The sequence below is a fragment of the Lonchura striata genome, chromosome 12, assembly GCF_050655825.1.
Source record: "Lonchura striata isolate lonStrDom1 chromosome 12, ASM5065582v1, whole genome shotgun sequence".
Lineage (NCBI taxonomy): Eukaryota > Metazoa > Chordata > Aves > Passeriformes > Estrildidae > Lonchura > Lonchura striata.
Genome location: NC_140714.1, coordinates 16,747,706 through 16,760,667, shown reverse-complemented (window position 1 = coordinate 16,760,667; position 12,962 = coordinate 16,747,706). Strand labels below are relative to the sequence as shown.

Genomic DNA, 12,962 nt, shown 5'->3' with positions numbered 1-12,962 from the left:
AGAGCTGGCAAAGAGCTTGGGCTGGACTGGTGAGCGCCCTGTATTCATTCATGGGCACCTTTCATTACTGGGGGAGTTTCAAGGCAAAAATCCTGACTGAGCATCAATTTGGGAATGTAGGTACAGCATTAATAGATGCATAATGCCCAAGTTGTGGAGGTCTGCAGAGAGGCTGCAGACCAATTTTCTTTTGAATTGGAGACTGACAATAAAGAACATGGACTAAAAAAATTAAATCTATAACAAAGTATAGGAGATTGGTTTTCTGACACAGGGACAGCAGCACATTAGGGCTTCAATCTCCTTAGGCAGAAACCTCACATCTCATACCCTTCCCTTGCCTTAAATAATGGTCCAGTAGCTATTTTTCTCAGAAACAAAACCTTCTTCACCCTCTCCATTCCAAATTGTCACTGAAAGGGAAAAGGTACAAATATACAAATGCTCCCTAATTTTTCTTATTCTCCTCAGTGCTTGTTATTTCCAGAGAAAAGCAGGGGAACACTGAAAACCCCCAATATTATTAAAAACACCTCAGTTCTTTATCAAAACTTGTATTTAATTGGGTTTTCAGAATTTAGCATATGGCCAACCCCTTCGAAGAAGATAGGTATTCTAAAAATATGTATTGGTCCATGACACACATAGAAGTGCTCATGGAAGGGGTAACGTGGTAGTGGAAAAGATCATATAATAACTTGTATTTTAGACTTTGATCTTCTCTTGGTGTCTCTCCAGGTTTCTTTCTGACACTTTTAGTATCATGTAAAACCTTGCCTGCATGCAATATACATACTCGGGAACAAAAATCTAAATATGCTGCCACAGAAGGCAGAAGTTTGCAGGAATAAGCTACAAACACTTGCCTAGGACAGTTCACTCCTACTGGTTAAAAAATAAATTATAAGCACGATAGTATTTCATTTTTCCTCTGCCCTCCTACCTGAAAAATCTCTAGCCTTTTCTTTAAAGAATGTTAACCCTAACATGCCTGACAATAATTCTAGACTAACATTTGAGTTGGCATATGAGCACCATAAACATTTGAAGATGCTACTGGAAAAGCAGCATATTTTGTCCCAGACGAATCTCAAGAAAAGCTCCACATAGGCCATCCAGGAGAGTGCTTGGGATGAGCTGGTCACTCTATGGCAATTAAACCTTGCCAACAATTCCCTTCAAAATATCCCAGTCTTGTGCACACCACATTTCAGGAAGTTTACTTCCAAAGTGCATCAAACACTGCACTCTTCCTGCCCGTGTGTGTACAAGCTCTACAAGGACAATATGTTGACCAGATGAATGGAATTATGTGAGGAAATACTGGTATAGGATCAAAGCATTTTCTTAAAGCTGCAAAAAAAGAGCTCGTTTCAAAACATGAATTAAGTTGGGAGAGAAATACCATGAAAGAGATCCCTGGGGCTTGGTGGGAATGGGGAGAGAAAAATGAACTACAGTCTCAAAGCCATACAGTTTGGTCAAGCTAATATTTGCATGAATTAGCTTGGGAAGCTGTTCCTGTAGCAAAGAGGAAGTACATTGACCCAGCAGAGCAGAAGTTTTAAAGCCCCAGGAGAGTAGCATTAACCAGTTTTCCAGAAAGCAATTACTGCTCCCCACCATCCTATTTGAAGGCTGAGGGAAAATCAGGCTCTACTGTCCTGGCTTTCCATTTGTGCTGCACCCTGCAATACAATTAATGATAACCACTGATGCTTCTCATATTTGCTTGCACAACTTCAAACAAGAAAAAAATAGACTTTTATTTTCATTCCATTGGCCAAACTGGAAATTGGAATTTGGAAACTTGTTCAAATCTCTTGAGTTTGTCAACTGCAAGAACATTACCACAGTCAGTGACTGAAATGGTCACATCAGGACAGCACTGCAGCCTGATGCTTTTGAAAACATCCTGAAGGAACTTTCTAAAAGGTTTCTAAGAGTCTCACTTTAGGCCTTCTGAACTTTATTTCATGAGCATGGTCTCATGTTCATGAAGAAAGCATGCATCTATATTGACATTTTAGTAATTTCCCATTGTGAAAAATAATTGGTTTTTACTCTTGAAAGATTATTTAAGCAGTAGTAATATCCTCTGAAAAAGCTTTTCAAGTTTATTTTCTGTTCATCATGATTATCTCTTAGAGTTGCTAATTTTTGCTCACCCTCTTGGGAAAAAAAATCTAGGTCCTTACAGCTGCTGTAAGACTGACCCAATAACAAAGTCTCCCAGAGCTCCACAGAATGAGTCTCCATTCTCAGTGTGAGTGTGACAGGAAGCTGGAGCATATGCACAGAATGGACTCATGTCTGTGAAGAACTCAATTCCCACTTCCAGTGTAAACCAACAGCATGTCCCAGATGCCAGCAGTGTGTGAGCAATCCATCACCAACAGCGGTCACTGCCGAGCCCCGGGACAGGAGCATCACCCCTGCCAAACTTTCAGTTTGCTCAACAGTGACTCAGGGACTGTTTAACAATCTTCCTTTTCAGGCAAGTGCTCACAGAGTGTGTTTAGTTTCTCCCCTTTTCTTTTGTTGGGGGAGGCAGGAGAGTTCTTTCCTGAGCTGTCTTATCCAGCAGTTCTGCAATAACCCCGCTTTCACAAACAACTGAGGCACAGTACACTGCTTTGGTTTATGGAGTGTATTTTATAAAGACATCCTAGAGAAAAGAACACTGAATCTGTGAGGGAAATGAATCTGGCCCTGAGAAAATGGCTCCAAGCAACACAGTTTGGTTCCTAGCAAATTCAGGCTTAATGCTCATGAATTATTAAATTACCACATTGGCGAGAAGCCCCAGGGGAGGATTACAGAGCTTACAGTAAGACTGTTACTGCAAACACTGTGTTTCCATGGAAACAGAAAATAGTGAAAATAACTACCTGTCATTTCTCTTGCCACATTCAAGGGAAAACCACCACAATGTTAAAGTGTTATTGAGGCTTGCAGGGGAAAGGGAGCTAAGCACCAATTACATTCTCCTTGGCTTCTCATGACTCTGTCACACTTGAACATTTGACACCATCATGAGGATTTTTCTGTTATTTCCATCATGAAAGGTACATATTTTTGCTTCTAAAATGAAATTCTGTCAATTAGAAAAGTCTTCAATTAAAAAAAGATAAAAAAAAAAAGATAAAAAAAAAAGAGAGAGAGACTTCAGTCATCCAGTGCAATTCCCCAGTGATGGTGATTTTAACCAATGGAAGGCAAGGCAGACTGACCCTGCCAGGTGGCAAGTGAGGAAAGCTTTGCAGGGAAGACTGCTAACTTTGGATTACAGATATTTTGTAGAATAAGGATTTTATCATCATCTCTATCTACCCTGGGAGAAGCTAATGGTTCTGAGGTCTGATACAGCAGTTGTCACATTTAATTCCTACTCTACAAGAGCTTTGCACATGACGATTTCTGTCAGGAACACAGACCTGGCTTTTGAGGGGAATTTCCCCACAGAAAGAGCTCAAGCACGAGAGGATTCCATCCACTGAGCCTTCCTACAGACAGAAAATTACTTGGAAGTGCTTTCTCTGAGCTCACTTACACATTTAAACAACACATATTTCCCCAATGCCCCTCAAGTGAGCAGAATTTCTTCCAGTTGTTTGTGTTCATGAGACATTGTCAATTCCTCCTGAGCAGGAAAAGGGAAGAAGTTCCAATGCTTGCAACTCATTGAGTTCTTCCTGTTAACAACTAAAAAATCAAAATAACCCTGTAGAAAACTCAACTTCCCTGCCTATTTATACATCATACTTGATCCCCCACCAAAAAAACCAAAAAACAAAAAACCCACTTGTGGGATAAGGAGGATGGTGGTGGTGAGAGATACAAAATAAGATGGATATTTGAAAAAGCTCCTGCTTTGGAATAGCTACATATATTAATAATTCCATATGAAATATAGTAATTTTATAGAAAACAATTAACATATTTAATAACACCACTTGCATCTCTTACAGCAACTTTCATACACAAATCCAGACAGTAGCAGTTTCTTTTGCATACACTATTAACAAAACAGAGAATAGGAAAACCAAGCAAATGCAGATTCCATAGAGAGACCCAGGGAATGAAAGTCAGCTGAAGCAACCAATACAGAAAATGAAGATGCATCACTTCTCCTGTGTCCTATTCTAAAAACCTACCCACCAAAAAACCTTATAAAATATTCCACAGGTTTTGTCTACAGTGATGACAAAACTTGTGTTTTTCAGAAGTTCTGTATTCTACCAGAAAGGCTCTTTGTCCCAGCTGTCTGTCTGTAGCAGACTTCAGACACACAGATTTTCCATGGTCACTGCTGTGACCAGAACAAGGCCATTGCTGTGGATAGCAATATTTCTTAATGCTTGCTTAGCTTTTGAGGAAGTTCACCTTGAGCAGGATGAAAAGGTCGTGCTGCTCCCATTACTATTGTTATGAATTATCTATTGCACAAAACTCAGAAGAATAGTCCCCTTGAAATACTAAAGCCACAGCAAACTGAAGTACAGGAGGAGCTGATGGAGGATTAGCTATCCCAACAGATCCGATTGCTAAAAGACAGGTAAAAATATAAAGATGGGTTTTTTCATGACTAAGCAGAAGGAAAAAACTCATTAGTTGGTAAGGTTAATCCCTAAGGAAATTTTCTGAATAATAAAGAAATAATTCAGAGTGATACAAAGTTATTTTTTCCCAGAAGACAAATCATTATACTGACAGTGAATGAGATAACTTTTCTATTTTAAAATAGCTATGCTATTAAAAACATAACAAAAGGAAAATTTAGTACATATTGCACAATAAAAGTAAAATACAATTTTCTACTTCCTTACATAGCAATTGGCAATAAAGGAACATGATAATATTTTAAAGCAATTAACTGGGGATAAATGCCCACACATTGTCCCAGCCCTCCCAGAGCCATTACTTGAGAGAGAAACAATGCAGAAAAAGGATCTTCAGGTCAGTCCCATAACCTGGGAGAGAATGCAGTCAGGCTGCTTTGACACAGTTTTTACTGCGGATCCTTCCACGTCAATTAACAATTTCTCTTTCAGCTATTCAACTTCAACCATATTTATCTACCAGTGACCCTCCTTTCCTTTTTCTGGCTAATGCCTGTCTTACTCTTTTTTATTTCACCTGCCTCTCTCTCCACTCCCAGCTGCCAAACCTCCCTCTGCCCAAGCAGAGTCTGGTGTCCAGAACGTGTACAATTTCTACAGCCTGATGTGGGCAGGTAGGGCTGCTCTGTACAGGTGTTCCTGCACTAAGGATGCTCATCCTGCACATCAGAGCTTTGACAGGACTCAAACCCCTTCTCAGACAGGACTTGTGGGAAATTTGCCATTGCATTTCACATGTTGGCTCAGTGTTTGAAATGAAAGCTCCTGAGAGTGGCAATTGTCTGCAATTAGCAAGTGCTACAGGAAAATTATTCAAGATGGCATGTGTAAGCACATTGTAATTTTAGCTACACTGTTCCTGCTAACAATTTTTAGCAGCTGATATACATTCCTATTGATAGTTAAAAAAGAAAAGGGAAAAAAAAAAGACTAAATGATGATGAGAACCATGGAGCTAATGGCCATCAACAAATACAAACAGAGATGAGGGATTCCTGTCAAATTTGTCAAGGTAACCTTCAGCAGCTTGATACAGATTTTGTATTCTGACGTCTGAACCAGGAATACTGTGTCTCAGAAACTCCTACTACAGAAAGAATGAAAATCAAATTCCCTACAAATTCATAATTTCTAAATCTGGTGTTTCCAAGTGGTGCATTTCATTCTACTCTATCTAAACACTGGCACAAACATTTTCTTTTTACATCCTCCCCTGGCCACTCAAGTGCAGTATGGGGACTTCTACAGGACCAGGTTATACAAATGAGTAGCTACTCGAGAGAGCTTCCAACACTCACACACTGGTTAAACCAAATCCAGTTTGGTCGTGCCCCAGAAGTTTACTTGTTTACAAGGACACATTTAAATTGATAACAATATTCGCTAATATTTTTAACCCTTTAGTCTCTTGAACTATTTACATGCTTGTCTGCTGAGTTTTATAACGGAAAATAATTTGGTTGAAAAATTATTCAAGATCTAGAGACGAGTTACAAATACGAAATCATGATCTCCATCACCTCTGCAGAGCAATACTAACAGCCTAACATTTGCCACTGAACATTTGACTCAGCCTTGAAAAACAGGGGCAGATGATTTCATGTCAGATGACTTTTGAGCAGCTGAGTCCAACTATCCTGCTGTAGACCCTGGGTGTTTTTTCAGTCCATAATTATATTTCCAAACCATGTTTCTCTCCCAAGAACTGCTTTGTCAATGGTGCTAAATCCTTAAGACAAGACTTGGGACAGACTGTACTGCTCACATTCTCCCCATCATCCACCCACAAACTGAGAACATTTCCACAAAAAACATCTTTCTGTATCACCTATTAGCAAGAGCTTTAAAGAGCAAGCTTATATTTTTTCTCATTTTGGCTACTGCTTTTAAATTTTAACACTAAAATAGATGTTTCTCAACCAAATTCCTAGCCTATGTTGCAGTGTTTACAATCCTGTCTCACCCCAAAGACATGGCAGATATTTAAAACAGACACTGAAGAGAACACCTGGTCTCTGAACAAAGGGTTTGAACACCTTCTGTATGAGAAATGCCCACGTGGACTTCCTCAGTCACTCCCATGAACATCACCACAGGCACTGAGCACATCCAAACCCCCAGTCACGACGAGGTCGTTGCTATAATGGGAATGGCAAAGGCTCAGTAAGTAGGAGGAGGCAGGTGGAGGAGTTACCAGCAGAAATATGCACAACACCATCTCCCATGCATAATTACTGCTAAGGCCCCCAGATCTTCAAATTCAATCACATCAGAGTTTCTCTTTTGTTCTATTCGGTCTCCATAATTAAGGATATTTCTAGATGACAAGAAAATTTTAAATCCCAGTGGTGTGCAAAATAGGGTAACTGGTTGAAGATGCAAGCAGAATGAAAAACATTCACATGTTTAAATAAACGTTATAAAGAAAAAAAAAAAGGAAATGTATTTATCCTTTTCCATACTCATTAGGCTGAGAGAATTGGGATTGCTCAGCCTGGAAAAGAGAAGGCTTCAGGGGAAGCTAACTGCCCCTCCCAGAACTTGAAGGGAGCCTACAGGAAAGATGGAGAGAGACACTTTACAAGGGCTGGAGTGAGAGAACAAGGGGGAATGGCTTTACACTGAGAGTGGATTTGGATGAGATATCAGAAATAAATTCACCCTTGTGTGGGTGGGGAGGCCCTGGCAGAGGCTGCCCAGAGAAATCCTGGATCCCTGGGAGTGCCCAAGCCCAGGCTGGACAGGGCTTGGAGCAGCCTGGGACAGTGGAAGGTGTCCTGCCCATGGTAGGGGGTGGAACGAGATGGCCTTTTAGGTCCCTTCAACCCAAACCATTCTGGGATGCTATGACAGCTGGAATGGACTTAACAAGCTTATTTTCAGAAAAAATCCTGCTGTCATACTTCTGAATGTGTAATTTTTCTAAGCTATGCATAATTCCATGCATTTTCCCAGGAAAAATAGTTATTATATAGGTATCTAAACCTCACTGCTTTACTGGATTTAATTTATTTTCACTCACCAAAATCATGCTAAACATGTCAAGAAATGTAAATATATCTCTTATCTGTTGAATCCTTCTATCACAAATAACATTCTGAATCCTTTTGTCTACCAGTTTCCAGCTCCCTTAGAGTAGTTTCATCCAGACTGCATCTCTTTATTCTATCAAGTTTAATACTTCTCTTCTGTTGAGGCAGGAGATACATTCCCATATAACAGAACAAAATTAGTTGGCTCTGATGTGATTTGTGCCTGACAAATCTATGTTGACTTTTACTTACCATCTTGTTAGCCTCTTAGTGCTAACAAGTAGTTTATTTGTTCCACAACTTTTCACATTTGTCATCGGATTGCAGCTGACCTTCTTAAGGAGATTGAGGCAAAACAGCTATTAAATACTCTAGCTATCTTGGAAACATCTGCTCATGGCTTAATGTCCCCTTTAATCTGTTCAGTTATTTCTTGATTTTGCAAAAAAAAAAAAAAGCTTTTTTGCTGGTAAAGCATTATAGAATTATTCTTTTGGTTTTTTGTCCTTGATGCCATTTGGTAGTTGTATTTTTTTCCACAAGTTTCTGTCTCTTCCCATCCCTGTTTGTGCAATTTCATCTGTCCTTTTTTATACTACCTACAGATCACGACACAGGCTTTTTGTCGTCCCCATATATTTAATCTTTCCTTCATACTGAAACAATTTGCTTTTGTGCTCCTCAACAGTATCAGTCAGAAACAGACAACTCTCAAAGGTCTTTTCTCCATATCAGTTTACCTATCTCTATTTGATCTTTACTGACACCTTCCTTACTGAGTTCACCATCTTTACAGTAACATTTTCTTTGTTGCCTTCTTGATGTTACTTTCAACTCAATCACACCATGATCATTCATCCCAAGGTATATTTCACAATGGGGTATAATTACTGGCTATAATCCAAAGTAGATCAATTGTCACATAATTTTCTAGTAACTTCCACTCAGCAAACAAACTGAGATACTAAAGATGAGTCATAAAGTTGCTAGACTAGTGGATTTTACATGCAAGAAAAAAAGAAATCACAAATACCGTAAAACAGACAAATCCCTTTTTTATCTGAGCCTTCAAGTTCTATTTACTTTACAAGCATTACTTATATTTGTCAGACTGAAAATGAAGTAACTTTTTCCTCGTGTTTACCTCTAGGTGTGACCCCTCTGATGGCAGTGTTGTTATTCCTGCTGTCCATAGCTCCCCATTGTCATCCTTTGTGTCTGCTCCTCCTTTGCTGACAACCATTAAACACAGGAACATCTTTGTATTCAGAACCTGGGAACCATCTCAAATGTTATTTCAGCTGCTGCTCCAACCTTCTGATTGCTAATCCACACCTGGTGCATGCTGCTACTTCAGCCCTTGAAAAACACTGGAACCTTCAGCAATTCTTCACTTAACCTCCCTGGGAAATAACTCTTGGCACCAGCAGGTTCAGGGAGGTTTGCAATCCAGCACATGTCCAAGGCAGTAATGCTAAAGCCACTCAGCCTCCAGCTGAACTGCTTGGGTAAGAAATTTATCAACCTCCAAACCATTTCAGAAGTCAATTTGTCCCTTTCATTTAGAAGGTAGTGTGCAGAAGCCTTGCTTGGGTTTTTTACCTTAATGTACTGTTTCCCAAGAGGAAAGAAAATGTTTTAAAGTTGGTATAAAAACATCATTCTAAATTTGTAGCAATGTGTTTGTCTGTTTCCTGGTTTCTTCTCCAAACAGAGCTCAGCCTCATTACACATTTCTTCCCCAGCATTCTTTGGGATGTAAGAAAATTTAAAAATTATGCTGTTTTCACTATAGCAGACCACTGATGCTTAATACAAAGTGCTAAGTAATAACAACTGTTTGCACAAAAAAAGCATTACTCTATATATATTGAAATTTGCCTGAACCACTCTTTGTGCTTTTTTTCATTATAACTATTATTTCATTTTTTTCCACTAGCAAAACCCTTTCCTTAAGGCCCTCCACCCAACATTTACACACAAACTGCAGCCCAAGACCATTCATCTCCTTTCAAAGCAATTTCTGGTGGCAGCAGCTTGTCCACCTGTCCCTTCCTCTTCCTGGCAGCTTTTCTCATCTGAATTATTTAATATTTTACTGCTTTGCAGTAGGAACTAATTGGATGTATTTTTTCTGTTTAGTTTTCCATTTTCACCTTTCCCTCTTAACAGCTATTTTCTGGTAATTCTCTCAAGAGAGGAATCATAGGCACATGCTAAACTACATCCACTGGAGTGTCCAAAGAGCTGCAGAGATGGGAAGGGTCTGGAGGAGAAGCCTTGTGAGGAGCAGCTGAGGGCACTTGGTTTGTTCAGCTTGGAGGAGACTGAGGGGAGACCTCACTGGGGCCTTCAGCATCCTCCTGAGGGGCAGGGGAGGGGAGGGCACCAATCTCTGCTCTCTGTGCCCAGGGAGAGTGGGGAGGGGCTGGAGATGTGACAGGGGAGGTTTAAGCTGGATATCAGGAAATACCATCAAGTCATCAGAGCTTTCTGATACAGACAATTTTTAGTGGGATGTACTCTGAAGAGTTACAAAACTGTTCTCACTCTGAGCTTTCTTCCAAAGACAGGATAGAACATTCTGTGGCTCTTCCCTCACCTTAAAACAAATCTAAATCTAATTGCTGAAAACTAGGAGAGTTTTGACTACAGCAGCAAATGACTGTCAGGACACACTTTCACCAAAACCCAGAACATTGCACAAACATGGTGTTCTTCAGATCAGCCCAAGCTGCATTTGCTAAACTTCCAAGACACAAAATAAATGCTGCAATGCTCTCCTACATACTCTGATGTTTTCAAAACACATGCTTGTAAGACAAAAAGCCAGCCCATCTCATGTTTGCTAACACAGGTACCAATTATTTCAATAAACTGAGAGCACAGACATAGGCATGAATGTTAAGAGTTTATGTTGAGACCAATACAGTGACCAAAAAAAACCCCTATTTTGTGACAGGAAGGAAAGCAGTGGAGGACAGTTACAGAGGCACACAGCAGTCCCTTCTCAAACCAGCCCCACAGCCTAGCCCTGTCATTATTTGTGCTCCTTAACCAACAGTCCTAAGGAGGAAGCTACAAGACACCAAGACCTTCTGTAATGTCTGGAGGCAAAGTCAGAAAACTAAAAAAGTCAACCATTCTGTGCCTTTAACGCTTCACTAAATTTCCTATGCAAAGACCAGTACTTCTGATATTCCCACCAAGGATTGCAGGGCCAGCAACTCATGATCTACCAGCTCTGTCCTTCCAGCTGGCCCACAAGAACACACCATGTGTTTATCTCCAATGTATCTGCTCTGCTCACAACTCATTTCCTAGGAAGCTTTTTAGCTGCTTGACAAATTCCTACCTGATCTGTTTGCCTTCCCGGACATCATACAAAGAAAAAAAGACATCTGTGTCCTCTCCAATGGTGTTGTAGGTGAAGCTCTTCAGGCTGAGGAAGAAGTGATGAGGCACTGGCATCCGACAGGCTTCCCCGTGCCGCTGACGGATGGTGTCCACCTGAGTCAAACCAGGGAAAACTATTGGCACTTCCTCACAAAGAAAGGACACCTGGCAAACTTGAGCATTTTAACAGAGATCCTGCTCTCCTCTCACCCTCAAGTAAGAGTTTCATCTCAAATATATTTTGCCTCAGAGATAGGTGCTAGATTAAGTTTCTGCCTCTATTTTTAACGTTTCTAATTTGAATAGACTGATGAAACTGTGACAACCAAGTAGATACAAAACAAATGGTTTATGCATTAGAAATCTGATTTTATCAAGTAAACCAAGTCAATCCTATTTCTCAAATTTTGCTTTGATTCTGGAACTGAAAATGAATTATAAGACAGTACTGGAGTGAGTCCTTATGATTTCCATTTAAAGCAGATGGACTTCAAAGCACTATTAGTAACATTTGTTACATTATTTCATTTGAGCAGCTGCAATTCACTTACAGAGGTCATTTCTGCAGCCAGCCAGGACCAGGGCAGTGATTGTCCCCCTGTACTGGACACTGCTGAGGCCACACCTCAAACCCTGGGGTTTGAGCCACTCACTCCAAGGAAGAACTGAGGTGATGGAACCTCTCCAGAGAAGGGAACAGAGCTGGGGAAGGGTCTGGAGCACAAGTCAGATGAGGAACAGCTGAGGGAGCAGAGGGGACTCAGCCTGGAGAAAAGGAGGCTCAGGAGTGACCTTATTTCCCTGTCCCACTCCCTGAGAGGAGGCTGTAGCCAGGCTTGGTCTCTTCTGTCAAGGAACAAGTTGTATTGGGGAGGTTTAAATTGGATATTAGGGAAAAATTCAACACTGAAAGGGTTGTCAGGCACTGGAACAGGCTGCCCAGGGAAGTAAGTGGTGGAGTCACCATTTAAAAGATGTGGCACTCAGGGACAGTTTAGTGGTGGCCTTGGTAGTGCTGGGGAAACATCTGGACTTAATCTTAAAGGCATTTTCTATTCAAAAACAATCCATGGCTTAGAACCAGGCCAATTTGTCCTGCAGGTATAAAAAAACTTAACAAGAGCTGATAACATGAGCAACCAATCAAGCCAAATTGTAGAAAGGTTTACATTTTAGCTCAACATATCAAGACCTATTTACAGCAGTGAATGCTGGGGTGGCCAAAGGAAAAAAAAAATCTTATAACCAAATATATGCTTTCAGTTTATACAGCCCTTTACATCCATTCATGTTAATCTTAATAAACGGATTGCATGAATATCCTAAATTCCCTATGCTCATCTCCTCTGAATGCATAGACAGGTACAGTCTAACCAAAAAAATCTTAAATTTCCAGACTTACAATTCAGATTTGTACTGGTTTAAAAAGAATTCTGTTCTGGACTTTAAATTGAATCCAAGGAAATCCTCATTCTTTAAAGACAGGTACCCGTGGAAGCACAGATCTCTGTAGAGATCAAAGCCAGATTCCATGACCAGGACTGGATTATACCAGTACAGAAAGGATGTGTGAAACAGAAGCCACTAAGCCACATGTTAGCAGGTAGACAGAAGAGTCACAGGGGCAGAATGATGCTTTTGATCTCGCTCACAATTGTATCTTAAGAACAACAGTTACAAGCTAAGGAAAAGAGACCTAAATGGAATTTGAAGAAGGACCTTAGTGACTTAAATACTTGGGAATCTTCTGAGGAAGTGTTCTGTGGGTAAGGACTTACCCAGTAATCTCCATCATACCTTTACCTACATTACCAAGAACTTAATAAAAAAATTAAATGTGGATGGTATTTACCTGTGATGTGCTCTGCTGGACACTGTGTCTACTTGACAAATGCTGTGGAGATACAAAATA

At 40.2% G+C, this 12,962-nt stretch overlaps 1 protein-coding gene across 14 annotated transcripts in view; it reads right to left on the bottom strand.

The window, feature by feature from the left end:
- Positions 1 to 12,962, bottom strand: part of DOCK3 (dedicator of cytokinesis 3) — a 184,135-nt gene that overhangs the window by 95,747 nt on the left and 75,426 nt on the right. For all 14 annotated transcript variants that reach the window (XM_085590130.1, XM_085590132.1, XM_085590126.1 and 11 more), the window contains 2 exons: positions 12,903 to 12,944; positions 11,010 to 11,164 (listed from right to left, as the gene is read on the bottom strand). In XM_085590130.1, the coding sequence (XP_085446256.1) occupies positions 11,010 to 11,164; positions 12,903 to 12,944 (197 nt within the window). The remainder of the gene's footprint in view (positions 1 to 11,009; positions 11,165 to 12,902; positions 12,945 to 12,962) is intronic.